The sequence below is a fragment of the Neospora caninum genome, chromosome XI (assembly GCF_000208865.1).
Source record: "Neospora caninum Liverpool complete genome, chromosome XI".
NCBI classification, from domain to species: Eukaryota; Apicomplexa; class Conoidasida; order Eucoccidiorida; family Sarcocystidae; genus Neospora; species Neospora caninum.
Window position 1 is genome coordinate 3856920 of NC_018397.1, and position 24019 is coordinate 3880938.

At 56.7% G+C, this 24019-nt stretch overlaps 3 protein-coding genes across 3 annotated transcripts; 1 reads left to right on the plus strand and 2 right to left on the minus strand.

The window, feature by feature from the left end:
- Positions 1-2497: 2497 nt before the first annotated feature.
- Positions 2498-13335, plus strand: NCLIV_057570 (conserved hypothetical protein; the record flags this gene model as incomplete). Its single annotated transcript, XM_003885313.1, has 5 exons — positions 2498-2678; positions 2733-2912; positions 3315-7510; positions 7977-12538; positions 13209-13335. 5 exons carry the CDS (start codon positions 2498-2500, stop codon positions 13333-13335), a joined length of 9246 nt encoding a protein of 3081 aa, XP_003885362.1.
- Positions 13336-14741: 1406 nt separating this feature from the next.
- Positions 14742-19210, minus strand: NCLIV_057580 (conserved hypothetical protein; the record flags this gene model as incomplete). The annotated part of the gene is made up of 6 exons (XM_003885314.1): positions 14742-14779; positions 15352-15429; positions 15843-15922; positions 16511-16566; positions 17020-17092; positions 17616-19210. 6 exons carry the CDS (start codon positions 19208-19210, stop codon positions 14742-14744), a joined length of 1920 nt encoding a protein of 639 aa, XP_003885363.1.
- A 2741-nt stretch (positions 19211-21951) lies between these two features.
- Positions 21952-23106, minus strand: NCLIV_057590 (conserved hypothetical protein; the record flags this gene model as incomplete). The annotated part of the gene is made up of 1 exon (XM_003885315.1): positions 21952-23106. The coding sequence occupies one exon, from the start codon at positions 23104-23106 to the stop codon at positions 21952-21954; it is 1155 nt and encodes a 384-aa protein (XP_003885364.1).
- Between the last annotated feature and the right edge of the window lie 913 nt (positions 23107-24019).

Below are 24019 nucleotides of genomic sequence, written 5' to 3' on the forward strand. Positions count from 1 at the left end.
GGTCTAACTCTGCATCAGGATTTCTGGTATCGCCTCAAGTGTCTGCCTCCATGTCGAGACGTCTGGTATCGCCCCAGTGTCAGCGTTGGGTCTCCCTTTAGCAGCCTTCTCGATCTTTCCGCCAGTCGGCATCCGCCCTTCGCTCACCTGATATATCTGCTTCTCTCTCTCACTCTACATAGTTCTTCCTTCCCATCTCCCTGGGAAGTACCTTTCTCTACCTCAGAACGCTGCTGCTTTTTTCCGGCTGAGGTCTCTCTCACGCAGCGAAAGTTTTGTTGGCTTGCCACCATCAAATGTGAACTCACACAAGGTGTCGAGGAGACACGAACGGAAATTGTGAGTGGGGGCTGCACAGGGCATACCACCTAGGTGGAAGGTATTGTCTGGAATCTAGAATGAGGATTGAAACGAACAGCGTTTTCCGAGTAACAAAGGCGAGATGCGTCAAAACCTGGGAAGGCCCTCCTGAACGGGCAGAACCCCCCCTCATACCGGCCATCCTGCCGAGTACACCAGTGTGTCTGAAAAAACCGAAATACGAACGTGCGTAGATGGGGAGAGACACGAACATGCACCAGGTTGCCTGAGCGTCTCTCCCGTCTGCTGCAGAACCCAGGGAATAGGCGCAATTTACCGTATCTCTCCAACCGTTTGCCAAGCAACTCCTTGAGACCGATGATATGCAGGAGTGCATCGTGCTGGAGAGAGGTGCCGGTACACCGCCTTCGAGCGAAACTCTGGCGATGTCGTCGCAATCTCCAACGGGACGCAGGCATCGAACGCAAGCTACGGAGAAACACGGCTTCCCCTATTTGACGTTCCGAATCTTTCCTTGCCAAACCTTCTTCCTCACATTTTTACACTTACTCGTGCACCCTCCAAACCCCTCTAACTCTAGATACGAATCAGTTGCTACCTGTGGGGAGTTGAGAAAACCGAGAAAAAATGAAAACATCGAGGTGAAAACCGTGAACGAAACTCCGGCGTGTTCTTCCGGGAGTTCAGGGAGCCAAAGATCGCTAGATCTAAGCATATAAATTGTTACTACATAGCGTCTCTTGTATCGTGCGTCGAATACACGGTCCCCTGCATCAAATACACGACCCCAGTAGATCGCCGTGAGTGACAAATCCACTCCTATATGCCTGAACAAGTTTTTGTCGTAAATGGAAAGAGAAATATACCTCTTTCCTGGTCGTCCCCACATGAACGCAAAACCTGCTCAACAAAATACTGCCACGTGTGTGTGTGTGTGCTCCACTCTACCGCGGGGCTCCTGAGCTGGTCGCAATGCCCGGATGTGGTCGGCTGTCTTGGGCGACACTGTAAAATAGTTCCAAAAAAAGACATTGTCGGAAGACGCAAGACCGCTAGAATAACGTTGCTATTCTGTCAGGGGCGATAGAGAATTTTGAAGTGCTTTTTTTCTGAACCGTTCATCTCAGCTCGGTGAATTCCATCAGAACGTGAAACTGCTCGCCGACGACAGAGAAAGCCCAATGAGACCCAGGCGGCTGCCTCCTCCACAGATGCTGCTTCACTTCCCTCCCGATCAAGACGAGGATTTCTCCTCTACGAGGAAGACAAATCATTAGAGACAATAAGAGCATACATGAGACAGAGTCTACTTGTCTTTCCTTCGCACAGGTCGAGTCCGGCCGCGTCCATACAGTCGCGAGACTGAGCTGCGGTGTACATCTGCCGTGTTTGCGCGAGAAAAGTCGGAGCAACTCTGCCGCGACGGAACGGCAAACGGACTGTCAAGAAAACGGACAAAATGTGCGTCGGACGCTAAGAAAAACTGAAACGCGTAAGCGATGGGAAGCGCACGTGCAAAATGAACTATTTTTCCAAAGAAGCCAGTTCCCGAACGGAACCCGCAAAGCTGTTGAGGAGACGAGGAGTCAGGTCGATACTCCAGAGTCATCGACGACGAAAAAAGAACACGACTCGTTTTTTGTGGGTGCCTTTCGCCGTTGTCCCGAGTGAATCTGCATTTCGATGTTTGTCGCCTGAGGGAGAAGCTTGAGGTGCTTGAGTTTATAGTCCACCAGCGGCAGTGACGACGGAGACGACGCGGTATTCAGATGTTGAGGCTTTCTCCAGCGTTTCCTCGCATTCGCCGACTTATCCCCACTGGAAGTTTTAGCTGGATTACGCAGCTCTACTTGTCGTTGCTCCCCGGGACTGCGTTGGACTGGTGAACATCGGGGATTTCCTTTTCGCCGTAACGAATTCGTTTTTTTTTACCGACAGGGGACGCCGGGCGTGCAGCCTTTTGGCGGCTTTTTCTGTCTGTGTCTCCCTTTCCCTCCAATCTCCGATTCTGTGGCATACTCAAGAACGGATCAGCCCCTTCGAAGCGCGCCAACCCATCGGACGAACGAAGAGCAGTTTCCGGTTTGTCTTCTCTTTCCTGGGCAACACGCGCTCCCTCGTGTTTCCCCCCCTCCGGTCCTTCGAGTCAATCCTGCATTTTCCATTTTTTACAGAGATGGCGGATCCTTCAAATTGCCGAAAGGATCTGTCTTCTGAGTGTCGTTCTGGCTACAGCTCTGACAACTGCGGCCCTGATTCCGCTTCTTCATCGTCTTCACGTGTCTCTCCTGGTGGCGGAGTTCCTGCTCGTCGACAGCCGAGCGTCTTCAAACTTAGTGCGTCAACGACACCTCTAGGTCGAGTGTCTCTCTTCCCTCCTGTGGATCCGCTGCGTTTCCCTGCGTCTGCAGATCTTTCTGCTTCCTCGTTCCGCCCTTCCGGTCGAACGCGTGCCTCGCGGATCGAGGACGACTTCTCGCTTGAGGCGGGAAACGCGGTGACTCCGAGCAGGTCTCCCACTCCGAGGTCTTTCTTTGCCTCGGCGAAGAGCACGCGTTTCGCCCTGAATCCGTACGAAGCAGAAGAACAAGGTAGGGAGGCGCACCTGGGATGTCCGGCGAAGAACTTGGGTTAGCTCCGTGGATAAAAACCGCGAGAGAGGGCGAGCAGGCCTCTACAGCGAGAGTCACTAGCCACGGCGCGCGTGCAATGGATCGTTCTGTTATACGGACTCCAGAAGCGCATGCACGTAGTGTCGCGGATCGTTTCGTGTGTTCGAGGGTGGGCGATATCTTTCCCTCGTCTTCAGGGGCTATAGAAACAGGGAGACATATCCTTCTCACGTTTTCCAGATGCGTGTGGGAGCCTCTCCTTTGCTTCCGGGCTTTCGATCGATGACAAGAGCAGGATCCCAAAATTGAGCATTGACGCGGTGTTGCCTGCCATTCTGACGTGTGCGCCTGCGCTACCCTGCGTGCGTTGCGTCTTCTCAGCGAATGCAGAGAGACATGGATCTCCATTCGCGTCTGACGGTTTCCCGGGGGTCGGCGGAGTGTTCGAGAAAAGCAAGGCAGACGCTGAGATCGCTCAGTTGGCGATCCGAGAAACCGAGGAAGACGGCTCGCTCTCTGCGTTCGTCCTCGGAAGTGTCGTTGAACGAAACGCTTCGTCTGAAAGTTCGACGGGGCCATCCGTGATATCTACCGCCAGCGCAAGCGACTCTCTATCAGCTTCGTTGAGCCGGCCGGAGTCAGCACCTGCAGCCGGGGGTGGCCAAGGTCCGCGCGCGACTTCATCGACGGTGCCTTCGTACGCGGCTGTCGAAGCTCCTTACGGCTTTCCGGTGCCTGTCCACCGTTCATTGCTGTCTCGGCGAGACGAGAGCGAAGCTGGAGAAGCAGTGCCAAGGCTCGAGGGTGTCTGTCGGCCAGCTGGAGAGGCAGGAGGAGGACGCGCCCCAAGGGGACAAGAAGACGCAGGCGCTCCCGGAGGTTGGCGTCTAAGCAAGAAAGCGTTTGAAGAAATTGAAGACCACAACCTCGAAATTCTGAGGCGCATGCAACCCCACGAAATTCGAGAGGCGCAGGAAGAGATCCTCCAGCGTTTCGGAACGAAACGGTTTGCAGTTCTCCAGAGACGTGCACTTAGGCGGGCACAGGCGGTCCAAAGAGGTGGGGGAGGCGACGCAGGCGCTGGCGACTCCACTCGTGGGGTAGGGGACCGGGGAACAGCGCAGGGGAAGGACGGTGAAGGGCGATCCCTTCAAGCGCCTGGCGCATCGACTGGTTGTCCAGACGGAGAAGGCATCATCAGGATGTCGACGAAGGACCGTCATGGTGGAGCCACCCCGTCAATGTCGCCTTCTGCAGCGTGTTCCTCTGTCTCTCCGTCTTGCATCAGGTCGTCTGCCTCGTCCGCACTCCCAGCTTCATCGTCGTCGGCCTCCTTCGCGCTTCCTGGTGGCGGGAAGTGCATTCTGGAGTGGAGCGTGGATCCACGTGTCTTGTCGGAGAAAGCTGGCGTGAAGCAAAGGATTCAGAACCCTGCAAGTGCCTCCGCATTCGTCAGGGACGAAGAAAAGCAAGCGGGAGGGAAGTGTGGCACCACAAAGAGTACGCAAAGCGCGCAGCGCATTTCGCCGGAGACGGCGGTGTCGGGCGCCTCACCGGGAGTTCAGGAAGATGCAAAACCGAGAGGAGCAAAGAGTTATGTGCGCTTCGACATCCAGGAGGCTGCGAAGCTTCAGTGGGCGAATCCTCTTGGCGATGAGGACGCCCACGGGGGACCTGTGGAGGAAGCCGGTGAAGAAGAATGGGGCGAAGCGGAGGTGAAAGCGATTGCCACGGGCTCAGCGAGGCCACGAAAGACACCGGAACGACGCATTCGCATTGAGCGGCTTCGGTTCGACTTTGATGGAAAGCTTCGGAGTCAGGTCTTCGCATTTCAGGCTCTTTGGCAAGCAGCGTACTTGCTTCAGCAAATCGACAAAGCGGCCTTCTCGTCGGAGGCACTCTCGGTTCGCAGTCTTCGTGATTTGGTTCCCGCAGACCCTCTAGAGTACCACCGGGGTCTCCATCACCACGGAGACGAAGCTGCGCTCCCCGGTTATACTCTGGGCGAGCTGTTTCAGCTGGCTCAGAGCGCCAGCCGCCCGCAGGCCGCGCTGGCTGTTCGTACACTAGGTGCCGTGCTTCGGCAGTCTCGGACGCTCGTTTGTCTCCGTCGCTGGAGGGGAGCAAGCCCTACGGCGATTCGGGGAGGCACGGGGACGGCTCGCGGCGACCCGGCGTGTGAATGCGAAAGCGAGTTTACTTCTGTTTTAGCTTCCGTGTATCTCGGAGGCGCTACTGAGAAGGGAAAGGCAAGCGGAGAAACGTTTCCGCTTCTGCCACGCCTCGCCCTCTCCGACTCTGCCTTCGTCTCAGCTTTCGGCGTAGGTTTCCCGAGGTGGAGACGGTTCGTCTTTCGAGATCTGTTCCTCTGCTGGAGGCTCGCGTCTCTCCTTCAGCAGCAGACGCCTGCAATGCACCGGGCGGCCCTAGTCGCCCTCGACGCTGCCGTCTCTGTCCCTACGCGCGACGAGACGGTTGTGCTCGCCGACGTTTGGAGGCGCGGGGACGGCGCCGAAGAGAGTGGAGAACGGGGAGGAGGCGCAGGACGAGGACACGGAGAGGACGGCGAGGATGGAGAGACTGGCGATGGCGAGGGCGAGTTCCGCTGGCGAGGCGTTGTCTGGGGGGGCAGCCGGTCGTTCCCGTTTTTTCTCGAAACGTGCAGGAAGAGCGCACAAAGGGCCGCGCGAACGCGCGGCAACGACGAGGCCGCTCCAGAGCACCCCATACCGTCGCGGGTCTCTGCAGACGCCACAGAGGCCAACACAGCTGACTTCCTCAACCGCGGAGAAGGCCAAATGTCCGCGTCTGGCCCATGGCTTCACTCTGGGCGACGCGCGATCGCCGGCGAAGCAGGCGAAGGCGGAACAGGAAAGAAAAGAGAAGCACAGGATACAGCTTCCGCCGCTTCGTCGCCAGGCCGAAGGGAGGGAACCTCAGATCCGCAGAAGCAGGCAGTCGCCGACCGCGTGTGCTTGTATGGCTTAGGGGGCTTCGACCTGGTTGAGGAAGGAGATATTGGATTTCCTCTGTTGACGTTCGCCGGGCCCGGTGGCGGAGAAGAAGAGAAGACGGGGTGCGGGGGCGCATGCACGTTCTGGCAAGCTCTGTGCCTGCGCGTACGAGCGCACCAACGCAGGATGAGCTGTCACGAGACCGAGGAGCCACAGGACCCGCGACCCCGACGGGTTCAGTTCTCGGCTCCAGATGGGGACTCTGCTGAGGAGAACCCCACCTCCGAGGACGAGGAAGACGTCTCGATCGCTGAGCTCTTCTTCCGCCATCCGATCTCTTCTCTCCTCACGTACAGTCCTCTTTTAGATCGCCTGTCTCTCTTTTTCTCCACCTACGAGGGAGACGAGGAAATCGAGCGCAGCTGTCTCCGTCTGCTGCTCGCTTGTTCGCTCCTCGGCCCCTCGGCAGCCGAGCAGATCGTCCGTCATCCTGCGCTTTTGCAGCGCCTTCAGCACCTGGCGCAGAGCCTCATTGTCGGCTCGAGTGCCCGCGGGCTTCGTATCCAGCGCCAGGGCGCCGCTCGGGCTTCGACCTCGAAAGGCTGCGACGCTTCGGCGGCCAACAGACCTCAACACCTGACTCCTGGTGAGGTGTATGGGCACATGCTGTCCACGAAAAAGGCCGAAGCTACAGCCCTGGTGGAGCGCTGTGGGACGCCGCTATCTGTGGCAGAACGCAGGGTACTCCTTGACCTCCTTCGCTTGCTTCGGTGTGTCGCTCGGTGGGGAAACGTTCAACTGCCCGCAAGCGATGGGGACGTCGACGCAGGAGAAGCTCTATGGGGGGAGGCGTCTTCCACAGTTTGGGCGTTGATCAACCAGAGCATCATGGAGGGCGCATCTGTCGTCCCACGACTAGATGGAAAGCGCGAGCGGACTCACAACGAACAGGGAGAACAACTGGCCGAACCAGAGTTAACTCGACTCCACGATGACGCCGCGCAGGGGACACGTTTAACTGATGGTCCTTCTTCCGAAGCGCGTCCGACTCACCTCGCGTCTGTCGATCGCTCTGGAAGCTTGTCGGCTGTCCGCACACCGGTAGCGGAAGCCTGGGGCGGCTCAGAAACATTTCGGACTGAGGTCCAGCAGCTTCTGGCGGCAGCGGAAGCGCTTCGTGTCATGCGCGTCGCCGTTTCTCGGTCTGGGAAACCTGACGAATTCGCCGTGTTCTTTCCGGTTCTTTCCACGTATGCACACCAGTTCGCAACTGTCCTACAACAGGTCTATGGCGAGGCACTCCTCCTACGTCTTCTCTTGGAAACGACCGCGTCGTCGCTTCCACCCCAAGAACAAGGACCCGGAACCACGTGCGAGTTGCTTCCACCGACAGCCGCCTCTCCGCTGGCTTGTTCGCTCCCTCCTTCCTTGCCTCCTGGTCTGGGCGGGTCCGCGCGCAAACTGTCGCAGCAGGTGGCCTCCCTCGACCTGCAGGCGGAGACGATCTGGACGTTCCATGGTAGTGTCGCGAGAGAAGTGTTCCTCTGGGCAGCTCTCAGTCTGGAGAAACGGAGGCGCGACAGGCGCGACGAACGGGAACGGCTTCCCCTCTCTGGCATGGAGGTGAGGGCATCTTCCCTCTGCGAAGAAAAACTCGCGTGATGACAAGGAAGAGCGTAGACAACTGAGGTGGATTGACGTTCTGTGCTGGTGTTCAGCAACGCGGGCGTCTGATGTTCGACGCACGTCATGATTCTACGGCGTCTTTCGGTTTCCGTTAGATTCCAGTGTCTTGGGTGTCTCGACGCGCTCGTCTTGTTCCTTGCTGTTTGTCGTTCCTTCCACCCCCCTGTGGTGCTCGTAGAGAGTGTCGTGACGTCCCGTAAGACGTGTGTGCTTCTTTGCTGGTCCTCAGCTCTTTTCGTAGGTTTCCTTGCGTTTCTGTGCACTTGTCCGTCGGTTGCTTCCTTTTGGTTGTCAACGTCTGAGTCACCAAAGTGCTAGTGGCGTTTGCTGCTTCGTTGCCCCGGCCGCTCTCAAAGCGCCGCCACCTTTCTCCGTCCACGTGTGTCCATTGCGATTCTATCAGGGTGCATCGCTTCTAGGCCCCGTTCCCGTGCTTCTTCGCCTCTTTTGGCAGTTGAAGCCTCACGCCTCGTCGCTCCCTTCGCGCGCTGCTTTCCGCGTCGTCCAGACTGCGCTTCAGCTCGCTTCCGCCGGCGCGTCGCAGGTTCTTCGGTCGCTTCTTCCGGCTCCTCGAAGCAAGACCAGCCTTAGCGGCCGCTGCGCAGCCCCTGCGCGGGCAGAAAAAACCCGCACAAAAGCAAAGACAAACAAACGCGACGGACCAGCCGGTTTGCCGGCTTCTGTTTCCGCCGGGGCCACCTACGGGAACGTCGGGAGTCTGTCGCCAATGAACAGCAGCACGAAGAAGGGCGAGGATGGAGAACCATCACTGTCGGATAACGGGTCGAAAGCGAGCTTCAGCTCGGCGAGCGCGTCCGAGAAGCAGGCGCTGGCGGGCGACGGAAAGCAAGATGCCAAGAGCTGCCGGGAAGAGAGTGAAGGGAAGAGCAGAAACCAGACAGCGAGGGTGGCGTGGACCAGAGACGAGGAGCTCCTTTTCTTCCGATGGCTGCGTTCGTCCCGTCCCATTTTGGACGCACTCCTTTGTGAGACTCGTGAAGAGTCTTCGTCTTTGGGTTCAATATTCTCACCGAAGCGTGAACGCGAAGACACGTGGAACTCCCAGAGCACAGCGTTTCCCTCGCCTGGCGTCCCCTGTATTCAAGTTATGAAGCAAATGGCTGTGAAGCTAAACTGGAACGGCGACCGAGCCGGCCTTGCAGCCAGCTTCACCGCGTACGCCGTGGAAACTGGTTGGGCGTCAGGAATCCGATGTTGTTGTCAGAGACACGGCGCGGATGTGAGGAGCGCTGGAAAAGAGACGGGGACCAAACATACGGAGACTCTTGGGGACGAGAATGAGACAGCCGACAGCGCTGTGGCGCGGCGCCGGGCGTCGCAGTGCTGGCGAGGCGGCATTCCCGCCACCAGTGAGAATTTTGCTTCGCTTCCTTTGGAGAGGGAAAGTTCATTCGTTGCTGGCCACCGGTGCAACGCCGCTGGCTCGCTGACCCGGGAACAAGGCTTCGGCGAAGAGCAGGCGGAGAGTGGAGCCACTGAGGAGACGGTTTCGCTTTCATCGTCGCCGTTTTCGTGTGACAAGACGGCGTCTTGTTCAAGGCCTTCCTGCAAGCCGACCGCTTTCCGAGGAGAATGCAGTGATCATGCGTGTCTGTTTGACCACGGTCGCAAGAACCTCGAAGCGAATCGCCGGAACGCTCTGCCTCATGACATTGAGAGGATCTTAACGGAGGCACGCTTCCTCGTCACTGTCTCGGAATTCCTTTCCATGGCCATCTACCTCGTGCGCCGCGCGTCTACTTTGGCTGCCGCTCCACGCGCTGCTTCGCAAGGTCCGGACGGTGCGACCGAACGTGTCTTTGAAGATGTCTTTCCGCCGAGGCTGCTTCGCGCTCTCGGCATTTCCGCCACATCGCTGTGTCGCAGTTTGAACGCTTTCCTGCTCGCTCTGTTCCAGCACCTGCGGTGGCCAGAGCCTCTGGTGGGGCGCCGGCGGCGCCTGGATGCCTGCGGCTCGATTTTGGCCTTTCGCGGTAAGAAAGCTGAGAAGTCCGAAAGTCGAGGGATTGCCTCTGCGTCTGGATCCGCTTCAGCTTCATCCGGCGTCTCACCTTCTTCGGCTCCTCCTCTGCGCTCTCATGAAGCGAGTGCGTGCTCCGGGCCCCTGCTCCTCTTCGATATTCTGGCACGTCTCATGCTCGCGCTCCTCGGCCTGCGGCGCCTCTGCACCGTCACAGCCTCTGCGCTCGCGAAGGAAGAGGAAGGACAAGAAGACGCCAGCGAGGCGGGCTACGGGGCAACCCTCTGGACTGCACGCGAAGAACAAGAGTGTCTCTTGGCGGCGTTTAGCGCAGCGACGACCTCTCACACGTTTCTCAAGTGTACTGTCTCTCTATATTCGAATACCGTTTTCGCAACCGGGACTTCGGAAAGACTCCAGACCTGCATGCCCTCTGAGCTCTATCTGCCACGCAGCGTGGGAAGGAAGACGCCCAACAGCGCAGGTCAAAGCGAGGGCGAAGAAGGCGGAAACGGAAAAGCTGAAAGAGGACAGCTTCTCTGGAAGGGCGACCAGGACGAATGGAGGCAGAAGTGGATAGCTGCAGCCGCCGAATGGTTCGTCCTTTGTTTCCCTCCTTCCGGAGGCACCTCCCCGCACGGAGTCGCTCGTCAGAGATTCCCGGGACCCGTCTCCTGCAAGAAGGAAAATTCGCGCCACAACGGTGTCTCGTTCGCGACCGTTTATCGCGCACTCTCAGCTGTCATCACAGAAGTCGACGCCAGACAAGAGGACGAAGCAGCCGAGGCAGAATGCGAGGGCGGAGCAGTGGCGAGACGTCAGGAGAGCCTTTGCCCGGCGCCTCTGTGTCTCCTTCAGTCCCTCGATGACCTGTGCAGCTCCTGCAGCAGCGTCTCTGCCAACGTTGGAGAGGATGAGGCGGCGTACGAGCACACGGAGGAGCGAAGTGTAGATGCAACACAGCGTGAGGGAAGCAGTGAAGATAAGGCCTCACGCGAGACCCTTCACGGGGAACTGCCGTGCGTTCCTCTATTTGTGTCTCCGCTTGACGCGCTCGTCGGGGGGAGCTTGTGGGGCTCGCTAGGTCTCCATACCTCTTCTTCCTCTTGTTCTGGGGTACCTGGGTCTGGCATGCCTGACACAAAAAGTGTGGGACAGGACGGGAAGGACGCAGCAGACCGAGGCTACGACAGGGCGTTTCCACTCGTCTTCCTTCTGCGTGCCGCGCCGCACCTTGTCGAGGATCTAGGACACTATTTCCCTCCTTGCCTTCTCCTCTCGGGCCTTCTTCTCTTCTACACAGAACCGAGTATTGCAAACGGCGTGGCTGGTCTCTGCCGGGTACGTGCTTCTTCGCGGTGCTGCCACTCCGTGGATCCAAATCCCCAGGGAGAGCGCCCGCAACAGCAGTTGGAAGATCTCTGGTGGTTACTTGACGCATGGGTTTTGCAGCCTCTTGGGAAGGCCTCGATGTATGGCCATTTGCTTGAAGCCGATCCGCTTTCCCATGCAGTGGTCCCAGGAACAGACCAAGGCAAAGGAACGGAGGCTGCAGAGAGCAAGGCGCAGAAGGAAAGCAGTGTAGATGGCACGACATGCGATCCGTCAGCGTCGCCGCAAACGCTAGACCGGCCAGGAATGCGGGGTGAAGGCCAGTCATCTCTTTCTTTCAGCGACGCGTTCATGACGATCTGGAAAGCTGTCTCGGCGAGGAGCCTGGAAGAGGCGGAGGCATGTATAGACAACGCTGTTGTGCTTGCACTACGAACGAAGAAGTGTGGGGAGACCAGCGGACTGGAACGAGACTTTGAGAGGTGTGGAGAAGAGCACGATGGAGAGGAAGGCCGGTATTCAGGTGTCGACCTGCTGTGTCCGCAGTCCAAGCGTAGATCATCTGCCGCCCCTAATGCCTCTGACAAGATGAGTGCCGCGTCTCGCGCTTCACCTCCGACTGCGTTTCCTCTCTGCTGCGCAAAAGCTCACGATGTTTTGCTCACGCGAGCCGCCCGGCTTGTCCTCAGGGCCCAAACAAGCGAAGAGACTTCTGACCCTGTTCTCTTCCTTCTTCTGTGGCTTCTCGCTTTCTCGCCTGCGTTCCCTGTTGAGTGTCGACGCCTGACCCTCTCTGAAGGCGGCATCCTCACTCTCGCAGATCGCACGTTCTTTCTCTCGCTTGGGGGAGCAGCCGATACAGTCGGTGACGGAACGGAAGAAGACGGAGAAGACGCTTGTGGGGCCGGAAGGAGGCCGTACGAAGGCGAGAAGGCGGGAAATCAAATGGAGGCTCAGGCAGACGAGGGGGGGAACCCGAAACTCAGAGAAGCATCATCGGCCGAGCCAAACGCGGGCGACGTGAGGAAAACGCTCAGGGGAAGCCATCCGTCGTGGGGGGTCATAACGCCCCACGGCAGCGGGCTCTGGGGCCTTCGTGAGGCAAGTTGGTGGCTGATGAGGCCAGGTGGATTTCCTCCAGAAGCGAGGGACGAGCTGTTGACTTGTTATCGATCCTTCCTTCGGGCGCGCCTCTCTCATGGATTCCTGTTCTTCCCTGAGAGCGCCGCGCTGCTCTGCTCAAACACGTCTGGTGTCAACCCGAACAAAAGCACAGGGCGCGATGGAGGGTATCCACTTCAAGGTCTCCTGACAGTCCAAGCGTTAGCCGCGCTGGTCCGGGTCGAGCTCGGGACCTTCCCCGCAGATTCGCCCTTCGTGGCGCCTGACGCGAGTGAGAAGGAGGAGGAGCTCTCGGAAAGTTCTCGCCGAGAGCTTGGTTTGGCTGCATACCGTAAAACTCGCGATAACGTTTTGTGTGTGGTCAGACGGCTCGTGTCTGTGTTGGGGGCGAACTCCACTCCTGGCGGTCCCGAATTCACCGAGTTACGTAACATTGACTCGCTTGTGCGTCAGTTGAGCGAGGCAGTTCAAGGTCTGTTTGACCTCGAACACATCGCTAGGAAGTGTGGCATTCCTGGTGTTCGGTGTAGGTAGGCAGCGCCATCGTCCTGACACCGTGGAAACAGGACACGAGTCCAGTTCCAGATGCACCCTTCTCTCCTCAGTGACGGTGGACTTTCTTCCGGTTCTTTTTGTGCCTTCTCGAAGGTTGCTTCTCGACAGAAAGACTCGTTAACTGCAGTCGAAGAGCAGTCGTTTAGATCTCTGCCTCCCGACAGGCAGGCGTGGCGTCTCAGCACACAACGCAGAAGTGAAAGGATAGAATACAGAGAAGGAACCGTCTCCGGCCTTTCTAGGGGGCCGAGCCGCAGGCTCCGTGGCGCAGCGGCGTCTGTCGCACCCCCCCCGCAACAGACCTGGTGGCAGGCTCTGACACGCATCCCGCATGCAGAGGCCAGAAACGAAACCATGGAGGCTCGACACCAGACGCGGTCCCCACAGCGTGAACGTGGGCCGACCGACTTCGACAGTGTGGCGGGCAACCAAGGACAACGGAAGCTGGGGGGTGAATTGTCGTATCAACGCTGCAGCCGCACATACGGGCTAGACGGCATTCCGTTTCAGAGGAGCGCGAGACGACTGCGGCAGTGCTGTTCTTGGTGACGGGACACCTAAACCGAACGCCACGTGGCATCTGAGAATGTGCCCTGGCACTTCGACGCTTCGTGGTGGGTTTAATTCTGGTTTCGGCTGCGGCAGAATGCGCACACAGAAAGGATTTGTTCTCCCTGCGAGAGGCTGGTACACGATTCTTGGAGTCGCTACGGCTGACGCACTGACTCTAGGCCGACAACGGTGGTACTGCATCTGCAGGGTGTCGCCCTAATGCTGGCGAGTCGAGTCGGGCCGTGAGAGCGGACAGGAAGGCATGCGAGGAAGATAACTCGGGGCTTCCTGACGAGACCTTGGCGGCTCCCAATGGCCTCGACAAACCCATTAGCTATGGCGTCCAGTTTTTGGACAACTGTTAACCCCTCTCACGAAGATCGACCTTGCACGGTCTCTGTCTATTTTCGGGGTGCGACGGACCGCGGAAGAGGTCGTACCGACTCGTCGACGCATGATAATGACAACAAACTAAGTGACACAGCCACGCAACCCCTCGCACGCGTTCACTGGCTTTCTCCGCTACCTTCCACAGAACTTTCACATTTTATCCTCTGCTTGGAAGACACGCAAACAAGGACTGGTTTGCCGCGCAAGGCTGCCTCGTGGCCAGGCGAGCCAGGGAGGAACGGAAACGATACAGTGAAGAGACACCTGCGTAGGTTCTGCCGTCTGAGCGAGAGAGAAAGGCGTCCGAACGCCATACAACCAGATGCAACTACCGGAGAGAAAGAGACAAAAGAAGCGTTCAAACACGCTGGTTGGGATACTCCCACTAGTCGACAGATGATAGCAACAGCAGGAGCTGACGCTAACAGAATCGAAAAACGGACGCTAACAGAGTTCGTGAGGGGAAGACAACAGACAGGAGAAAAAAGGTGGCGACGCACCACAAGTCTGAATTCACTCCACAGAGCCTCACGACTGCGCCGGCAACGAGGCGACGCAACGCGACACACAAAAGTGGCCTAGCCAAGGACACTCCCTGCTGCTTCATTTCTTGTTCGAATCCGTCATCCTCGTCGGCAGCTCTGATCGCATGCGGTCTTCTGTGACTCCAGCCGTGCCACGCCCATCTCATACCGCGCGCGATCTAGTCTCCCCCCTCGCAAGCGTCATCAGTGCGGCTTAGAGTGGTGTTCTCCCTCTCCCTTTTTCTTCCCTCGGGAGCCTGGATCCCCAATGGCGCCTAAAAGCGGTACAGGGCATCCTCCGGCAGAAATCAATTTTATAAAAGGCAAGCATCTTCATCCCTCAGGTTTCGACAAACACACCAACAGATCCACAAGCATATATGTATTTGTTTATGTGCAGATACATACGGGTGTACAGTGGGAGAGCGGAACGCGTGGCCAGGGTTGGCGCGACGGCAGGGAGACAGCCGAAGGGAGGAAACGCGTTGCCTCCACATCGTGTGTTATGTTTAGAAGACAAGTGTGCGTGCATTAGCAGCACACACATCCTCTTTACTGGACCCGAATTAACCTCGCTGCAAACGCGAAACGTGGGAGCGACGCGAGAGACAGCACGTGTCCACGGTGCACGCTCACCGCAGCCCGGAAGCCAGGAGATTCCAGTGGAAACCGATGAGAGAAAACGGAGATGTTCGGTTGGCCGCCCTTCCGCTTAGCACCCCATCTGCTTCGCACTCCAAACGATAGAGCCTGAAGCATCGCAAAACGCAGGGGACAGACGGAAACTGCATGCACTGCGTTTGGTCGCGTCGGGACCCAAGGGCGGTCGAAAAGGTTTCGTGGTGACATTCCCGCGGCGAGATAACTACGGCAAAGACTTTCTTGTGCACAGATGGAAACTCCCGCCGAACCGAACGCCCACACGGATCCACCGGCACTGTGTGACCCGCCAACCGGAGACCTCCGACAACGCAGTAGACACATGTGTAACCATATACGTTTGCAATCCCTCAATGCATCCATATGAATATATTTAGATAGATATGCATGAGTCCGTGCGGAGCATAGATGTAATTATATGCTGAACCGATATATATATATATATATGTATATTTATGCATACGCTGCGTAGATCCTTGTGTCCCATCGGCAACAGGGTTGTGGGGCGTCGCGCCGGGGTGTTACTGTGGAGATAACACACACAAAAACCGTTTGAAACGACCCCGCGAGAAACGACCATTGCCGTCGTTCCCATGGTATGCGCCGGGGAAACAAAAAAGAAGAGAAGGCGGACAATCAAGAACAAAACACGCAGAGTTTACCGTGGACAGTTGAGATTCTCTCGTCGCGTCCGTCTTGAACAGGATGTGCTGCTTCGCCAATGCCCAGCGCCGTGATATCTGCGCCCATGAGGGAAAAACCGAAAAAAAACAGAGACGCTTCGGAAACAGGCAATAACAGAGAAGCAACGAACGAAAAGCAAGACCTACCCTCTCCTCTCCTGTCTAACCGAAATTCAGAGTGGCGAAACACGCCTCGTAATTGCCCGAAGCGGCACCCAAAAACGGCCACACACACCTACACAAGGCATGTGGGGAAGCGAATGGATCTGCGTAGGTGAACGTTATTATATCTGTATATTTATCCGTTCACGGAAGTGCCAGGAAAGGCATAATCAAGGGAAGTGACGAGGAAACGTTTGCCAACTACGAGAGGTGAATGCGTTGCACGAGAAACACACTCCCCGCTTCGCTTCTTGAGTTAGTGAGAAGCTGAGAAGTAAACAGCACAAACCAGGCGAAACACGACGTACTGGTCGCGGTTTTGTGGGCCACCTTGAGCTGCGCTTGCCAGAGGCTAATCTGTCCCTGATCGCTCTCAGTAAATATCGACCTGCACGCAGAGAGAACAAGAACTCACAACGGGAGGATCACTTTTTCCCTTTATGTCTCGCCCCTCCGAGAGTTCAACGATCATCTCGACAAGTAAACCTTACACTTATCAACGAAGTGCCGAGCCGGCACGTGCGGGACTGGATGCATGGCCGGTGTAGGCCGCCCGCGGCCGCGAAATACGTGGTGAAGAGCAAACTAAAGAAGTCGCCGTCTCTGCTTTCCCTCCCTTTTCCCGTACACTGATGAACAGACAGAGAACACGTCCGCGACGACCTGCGCCACGCAGTCGTTGACAGAGCTTCGTTGCCACTCCGTGAGTCGTTACACTGCCAAGCAAAGCGAAAATGAGAGAGGACGAGAAACACAAGTAACAGTGTCCGGCTGACGGCCTCCTCAAAAAACACGCGAAAGCGTTCGTATCATTGACGCTGCGCTTCCCCTGACCACGGTAAACCAGCCGAGCAGCACGCGACATCCGACTCGCAACAGAGACAAGGTCGGCACACCGCCCAGAGCTTGCTGCCTCGCACCAGCATTGCTAAGGTGACAGAGAATCCGTCCCCAGTTACTCGGTTCGCGAACTCACCGGTGGAGATAGACGTGCTGGAAGAGCTGCTCGATGGATGCGCGCGCCCACGAAAGCTAAGGGCAAACAGCATATGGCAGGCGACGCGGGACAAAAAGAGGTGCGAACAACAGACGAGTGAGGGGCCTTTAGAGGAGCTTCCAGGAAACTCTTCAGGACTTGAGGCTCGTACAAAACAGAGAATGACAGCACCAGCCGCGATCCTTGTGGCGTCGGTGCACGGTCTCGTTTCCCTGTCTTCCCTCGCGTTGTCCCCGGTTTGTCGTCTACTCGGAAAGAAGTTTCACCAGAGAAAGAAACGGTGGGAGCTTGATCGCTGAGGTCCGTCCAAACCGACTTTGAACGTGGAGACTGGTTGGACTGACAGGGGAGAGGAAAACGAAAGAACACGGCACCACACCGGGGAGATGGGCACGGGAACTGGCGGCGGGCCGAATCCAAGATGCTAAGCAGAAGAAAGAGACGGGGGAGCTCAGACGTCAGAGACGAAAGGGGGAGAAGGGACTTACGTTTCGGTAGGTGAAGACGGTCGCAAGACAGTCGATGAAGAAGCATCTCATCAGATTCAGCAGCTCGGATTTCCTGGACACCCCAGCACGAACAAGAACAGCAGTGCATGTCTCCCGCGCATACGCAAGCTTCCTCGCTTTCGCGGGATCGCGAATCTGGCGGTCAGTTTTGTGAATGCACAAACGCACCTGCGTAGTCCCCACACACGCACGGATTCAACATATCTATCTGTGCAAATGTGCGCAAATTTACCGCTGTGTGCACTCTGTTTCGCCTTGGAGCCCAATGCGTGTACAGACAAATGCAAAGGCAGACGTGTAGCTGGTTGACCAGTGTCCTTCCAGGCAAAGCTTCAGTGAACCGAGAAGGAGAATTTCCCGGGATCACGAGGAACCTCAGATGTGCGGCCAGCAAATTGTATCGCCTGCGTCACCCGTGACAGCACCGGTTGCCGACCGCTCGGATCGCCCACAGATGGTCTTCACGAAAGGGACTGGCAAGGGGAAAGGCCACCGTTCGTCGGAAGCCAAGAACCGACGACCGCAGAGGTGACTGAGGATTCAGGCGTTCGCCCCATTGTCCCTGCGCTGCTTACTTGAGTGGTAGAGGCCATTTGACCTCCGGCGACTCAAACATTTCCTCATCGAGGTCTTCGCTGTCCGGGTCCTCGCCCGCACAATCTGGGGTTTCTGGGTCGCTCGGAGTAGGCATTTCGTTCTCTCCCTTCTCTTCCTCTTGTTCGGAACTGGAGGCAGGCATCCGCTGTTGCTCAGCACGATTGTCTGGTTGGTCGTCTCCTGTTTCCCGTGCCTGTCCTGGTGTCGCAGAACTTTTCGGCGAGGAGACTTCTGTATGGCTGCCTGTCGCCCCAGACGCGAGTGCCTGGCATGCTTCCTTACCCCGTCTCTCTTCTTCTTCCCTCAGACCAGAGTGGGAGCTATCGGTGGCCTTCGCCGGAGAGACAGGCGACGAGGAAACGGTCGAATCTCCTGGCAAAGATGCGCTCGCTTCCACAAACTTCGCTCCGGGGCCTCCTGGGAGGGGCGCGGAGTCAGCGCCTACCGGGGAGTTCTGCCTGCCAGCTTCGGGAGCCGGGTCGTCCGTTCCCTCCTCGTCTTCCTCTGGTTCTTCTCCTTCCGCCGCTGCCGCCTCAACAGATTCCGCGATGGCGTCGACTGTCCGCCGAAGTTCTGCAACTTGCTGGTTGAACTGGAAGGGGTCATCGGTGAAGAGGAGAAGATGAGTTTTGCATCTGAGCTGCAGGATTTCGAGGAGTTCTTTCTCTTCATCCGACAACTCCACCTCGTCTTGAGCTTCCGCCTTGACGGCGTCCCCTCGGTCGCCCTGCGTAGACCCCACACCGTCTCGCGGGTCCCCGCCAGGTGCCTGGGCCTTCTGTCCCTCGAGCCGCCGCTTGGCGTCCTCCAGCCCGACCACGAGCGCCGCCGCCGCCTGGGCAACGGCAGCCACCGTCGCCTGTTTCCCCGAATCCCTGTCTTCTCTGCTTCCGTTGTGGTGCCGTTTGCCGCCTGCGCTGTCTCGCGGCATGACCACAGTCGCGAGCTGCGCCTGCAGCACTGCTTGCCGAGCCTTGGTTCTCGCGGCGCGAACGCGATCCAGATGAAGCGCCAGGTCTTGGCGTTTCCGCCGCTCGCTCTGGAGCAGAGGCTCGATGGTTTCCCGGAAGAAGGTCTGGATTTCTGTCCTGCCTTCGGACGCGTTCACGCAGGTCTCGGTCGACGCAGCCGTCAGGAACCCTGCAAACAAGCAGCGTTTCGTCGACGAAGAAAAGTGCGACTGCCAGAGCTGCTGGAGGAGTTTAACGGCCTTGGGGAACTTGGCGCGCTTCCACATGTGGCGCTGAAGCGTGGCGACGGCATCTTCCACACTCTTTGGCCCGGATGCCGACGGAGTGGCTGCGTCGTGTTGAGACGCGCGCGCCCTCAGCTTCGCCTTTCCCTTCTGGGCAGAAGCTGCATCGGTCGAGGGAGAAGGGGTTTCCGGCAGAACCAACCGGCGCCGTTTTTCGTCGGGAAGCACGATGCGAGAGGCAGCCTCCGCTGCAGCTCGGCGTCGTTGTTGCAGAAGATATTTCTTCTGTCTTTGGTAAATGCCATCGAGCAGACGCTCGGCGCGAGAGCGGCCTAACAGAGAAGTCTGCTCTGCCTGGCGTTCGCGGATAGAAGACATGGTGGGAGAAAACACAAGGGCGAAAGAAGCAGCTGCAGAAACGGGGTACCAATGCAGATACAGAGGAGAGAGAGAGCAAAAAAGAGACGAGGACAGAAACGATGCCAAGTGTGCTCCAAGGCGCAGGCCGCGAAGACAGAACGCAACGAGAGCCAGAGGGGGGCGGAAACGGATGGCTTAGATGCAAATATCCGCACAAGAAGGGGAAACTACGGCAGAAGCCCGATGTACGGACCGCTAAGGAACGGACGTGTGAGAAGGCAATATAACCGCGATGGGTGAAGAAGAGATTCACGGCGACGCATGGAACGTAGAGGGGTGAAAGAGCGACACGCGAGACACGGTCAGATGAGTGACAGACTAAAAGAACAAGTGAAGCAAAAGGCAAAGAAGCAAAGTAGGCGACAACAGCCCACCAGAAAAAACTACATATGCTCTCCGCTGGAACCTACACGGAAGACACCATGAATTTTGTTGGAGAACAGCCCCGCGAAGAACAAGCTCGAGTCATAGTGTTTGGTTGCAAGACGAGCCCTGCTCCGTTTTCCACCGCAGTGTTGCCCCAACTGGAAACAAGCGAAAACCAGCTTGGATGTTCGCCAAACGACTGAGAAGGTCGGACGACGCATTTAGACGAGAAGCGCGCCAATGCAGCCAAACGGGTCTTGACGTGCCGAGGGAAGTGTCGCCTTCCGAGGTCACGTCGCCAAGGCGGAACGGGAGAGAGCAAAGCAAGGTCACAGGATCATGGTAACGGTGACACGACAGAATAAAAGGAGACTTCGAATGTTACAAAAAAACTAGCAAGAAAGCACGGCACTGCTACAGCGGCAATCGAAGCATTCGGAAGACAGAGCATGTTCTTTAGGTCGGGGTTCTGCTTTCTTGTCAGCGTGCATGCGCTACATCGTCCTACGTTTATGGAGCAGGATCGGAGATCGCGCCACACAACAAGACCGCGCTGAAAAAAAAATCGACAACAACTCTGCAAGGCGACTTCCTTTTACAACACCGACACTGACGCGTAGTAGGAAATCGATTAGGAAGGAAATGCCTTTCTTACGGCCATGGGTTCCAATGATGAATCTGCAGGCGTTGACAATGTGACGTCGTTCCTCAAGTGGCAACGAGGGTCACGCTGAAATGCATTCCGTGTTGTAAATTGATTTCGGACAGAGTCTGGGCGCAGCGCTTTCTACATGATGTACTTTCTGTTGCTCGGAAAGTGAATCAGTCCCAGGTGACAGCACTCCCCGAGTCTGAAAGTGTACATTTCCATGCGATCCGGCCGTTCGTTCCCAATCAGGACGAGGCCCAGCAAAAGTACAGATTGGTTGTGTAAGACAGAGTGAGCTACAGAAAAAGGCGCACTATGTAACAAATCAGCTGTACCGTAGCAAGCGAACAAAGTTGAGTTCTGAACAGTGAAATGCGGTGGGAGGTCACGGGTTGCTGTCGCTTCTGCCTGTAACATCGCTCGCTCTCGAGCCCAGCAGCCTAACATTCCAGACTAAACGACAGTAAGAATCGGCTGCCTTTGAAATCATTATAAAATGGAGGATGATTGGAAAGCATTCACGCGAAGGGAGTGATATGTTTGGCAGTGTCGTCCCCAATCACTTTCCCGCGTCTGTATGATGACATTTCCATGCTGACAGGCTTGCTCTCCACATTTCGCCGCACACTCCAAGAAGTGCAGCAGCCATTGCTTGAATTCTCTCGGCTCAATACAAGAAACAGTGATTGATGTGCGACCGACTGTGGAGGCCGATGCAGCCGGTAGGGTGGCGAAATCGTGGCAATTGTATTCGAATGGAAGGTTGCCTTCGGCAGTTGTGCAGAACCTGGTGGCCGCCACTGAGCGATGGTTTTTTTCCTGACAGCAATGCGACTGAAAGGCAACTTCTTGTGAAGCAGCGTTCCGCTTCAGTTACGACAACGGCAACCCCGGATGTGCGTTTTCTCAGTAAGGGGATCCCGTCGTACACGGACGGCACCGGGAGCGAGGAAGGAGGAGTAGCAATCCCGCGAGAAAGTGCGTTCTTCCGAGTCTGAACGCAGCTACGAATCTGACATTCAAGGAAAGCCCAGTACGACTGGTGCTTATTCACTGTGCCAAGAAACCGATGCGTCCCAAGGGTTCCTTCAGTGGCCGCGCGTAATGTTAATCCAACGCACACATGTTACAGCAGTCGACAAACACACATTATGGCACACATAATCTATGGTACAATTCTGAGGACCAGCATCCTGCATCGGGACATCATAGTCATGCTGGGCACAAACATAAAAGCATCGTTCACTGTATAAGCAAACAACTCACAAGAAACACACACAATCCCACGCAGCATTGACCCGCGTCTATACCCCTTACGCCGTGTACTAAAAGCGGAATCCCTCGCGTGTCCTGCGGGCCCCCAGTATCCCAGGTGGAGACCACGACTCCAGATTGTTGAACAACCCTCACCTCTTGCCTTCGGCCGGAGAGCAGACGAAATGCCTTGCGCATTACAGAGGCCGTCACCCCGCGACACGTTTGAAAAGATTTTACAGTTTCACACTCGTGGGCAGTCGTGAACGTTGCCAGCCCCTGGTGACCCTCCAGGGTGGACGGCACCGTGCTACGACGCTGCGGTGGAACACGTCGGTCGCATTTGAGTCTCCGACGATGAAGGCCGGTTGTCGGACTGAAAAGAGAGACAAAGTCCCAGGTGCACGCACTAACGGTAGAGCTACTCGATTTAGCCCCTGCGAGGAGCCCACCCAAGGGTAAACATCCTGGCTTCGAAGGGGGGAAGAGGCCTCCCGCTGGGGGTTTGCGTTAGGTCGTTGTCTGATATGATACGATCCGCCGTCTGTTTCTCTTCCAGACTGAGCTCGTCTTCCCTGTTTGCCAATTTCCACAAGAACAGCTTCAGCCGCGCACGGTTGACCTGGATGTGTCTTTCCAAATGGATGAAGTAGGTCTGCGTCACTTCCGCTGGCATAGGCTTGCCGTCCGTATCCAGAAGAGTCCACCCGTTGTCGAGTGCAGCCGCAATGTACCTCACAAAGTATAATCGCTGCAGCTCCATCGTGGCAATCGACATCCGAAGGTAAAAACTTGAATAAACTGCTTCGTTTTCCTCCAGCCACTTCGCACCTACAACATCGGCGAATTGCTGTTGCTCGCTCCTTGCCGTTGAACGGAGGGTGTACAGTTTCAGCATCCTACTCCAAAAGGCTTGTCTCTCTCGCTCCGCGGGGGTACTGGCTCCCTTCTCGCATGCTTCAGCGAAACGTCGTAGGGGAGATGTTTCAATAACTTTTTCAAAGTGGGGTTGTGCGAAAGCAGTTGCGTAGCTAACGTCGACGTTGAGGCCATCAGTCACGTGGCTCATAGCTTCTTCAATGTTCGCCGTAATGGGGAGAGAGAAACCTCCTTTCCGAGGTAACTGCAAAGGCCGCACACGGCGAGCCAACTGTAACAGTTTTGCCTTAGTTTCCGGGTCTTGCGGGAACTGTAGCGGAGTGACGCGCAGGAGGTCTTCAGTGTCCTGACCCTCTGGAAGAAGGAGGTCTTCGCACACCGCCTTCGTTGCCGCATCGACGGCCGGCTGGTGGAACTCTTCGACATCCGAATCGGACACTCCAGCATGATCAGACTTTTCACCCACTTGAGAATCACAATCGGACGCGGTATCAAGATCAGACTGTTCATCCCCTTCAGAATCCGAATCGGACGCGGCACCAGGATCAGGCTGTTCATGTTCTTGAGAAGCCGGCTCGGACACGGCAGCAGGATCAGGCTGAGGCGCTGAAGAAGGATCAGGCTGGGGAGCTTGCGGCGTTTCTGGCTGGGGTTGAATCGGATGGCCGTCGGAGGTCCGCTGTGCTCGGCGCCGCGCCAGTAGCATCGCCCCCACCTGACGGTACAACGGAAAAAATGACGAGAGCGCCATCAGAGGAAAGTGATACTGAGGCAAGAGCAACATAGGTGCCTCATTGCTGGGCACCAACGGTCGCTAGATCTCTGACGAAGTTTAGCCTTTTGCTATATGCTACACTGAAAGATCTCTTGGTATCGCAGGTTTGCCTGATCGGGTCCATACTGTGTACGAGCCCAGACGTCTGCTGTCTCTTCCACGGCTCCAAATGAGCATGCCGCACGGCACGCACACTTTGTATGTGCGCTTCGCAATCCGTGTTGCGTGCATTTCAAAGGGGAAAACCGACCGTTGAAAGCAGAGGGAACTGCAACACTCAAAAGTCGTTTCACATCCTCTGGGAGGCTCCTGGGTACTCTTCGCTTTGCCGCCAGTGCCTTCGCCAAGAATGAATGTTTTTGCCAAAGCCTCAGATGCGGTGTTCTGAGTTTTCCCTCAGCTCTCTGGCAGCATCGCTCTGCAACAACGCTGCTTCTCTCCTGGCACGAGTTCGCCAAACATAGACAAAGATTACACGGTCAGTGACCTCGGCTGAAGGTTCTGTGGGGCACAACGCGGGGTCAACGGCCGTTTCACCCGGCATCTCTAAAAGGCATTACTGGGTGCGGGGAAAGCCTAACCAAGGCATGGTGACCGTATTGCTTACGACAGCCGCCTGTTACAAGCCAACATAAGACAGGCAGATCCACGATCTAGAAAAAGCGTTTATTATCGTTGCACTTGTAGCGGAACCACTTCGGCCACGCGTCGTCCAAGGGTGCATGCCATGTTCCTTTGCTATCTGGGGGGTGTGAAAAGAGCCTCAGGTTTCCCGACCGCTACGGGTGATCTTGGCTATCCAAAACAGTCAGCTTCATCCCATGAAGTTTCAACAGCTGCTCAG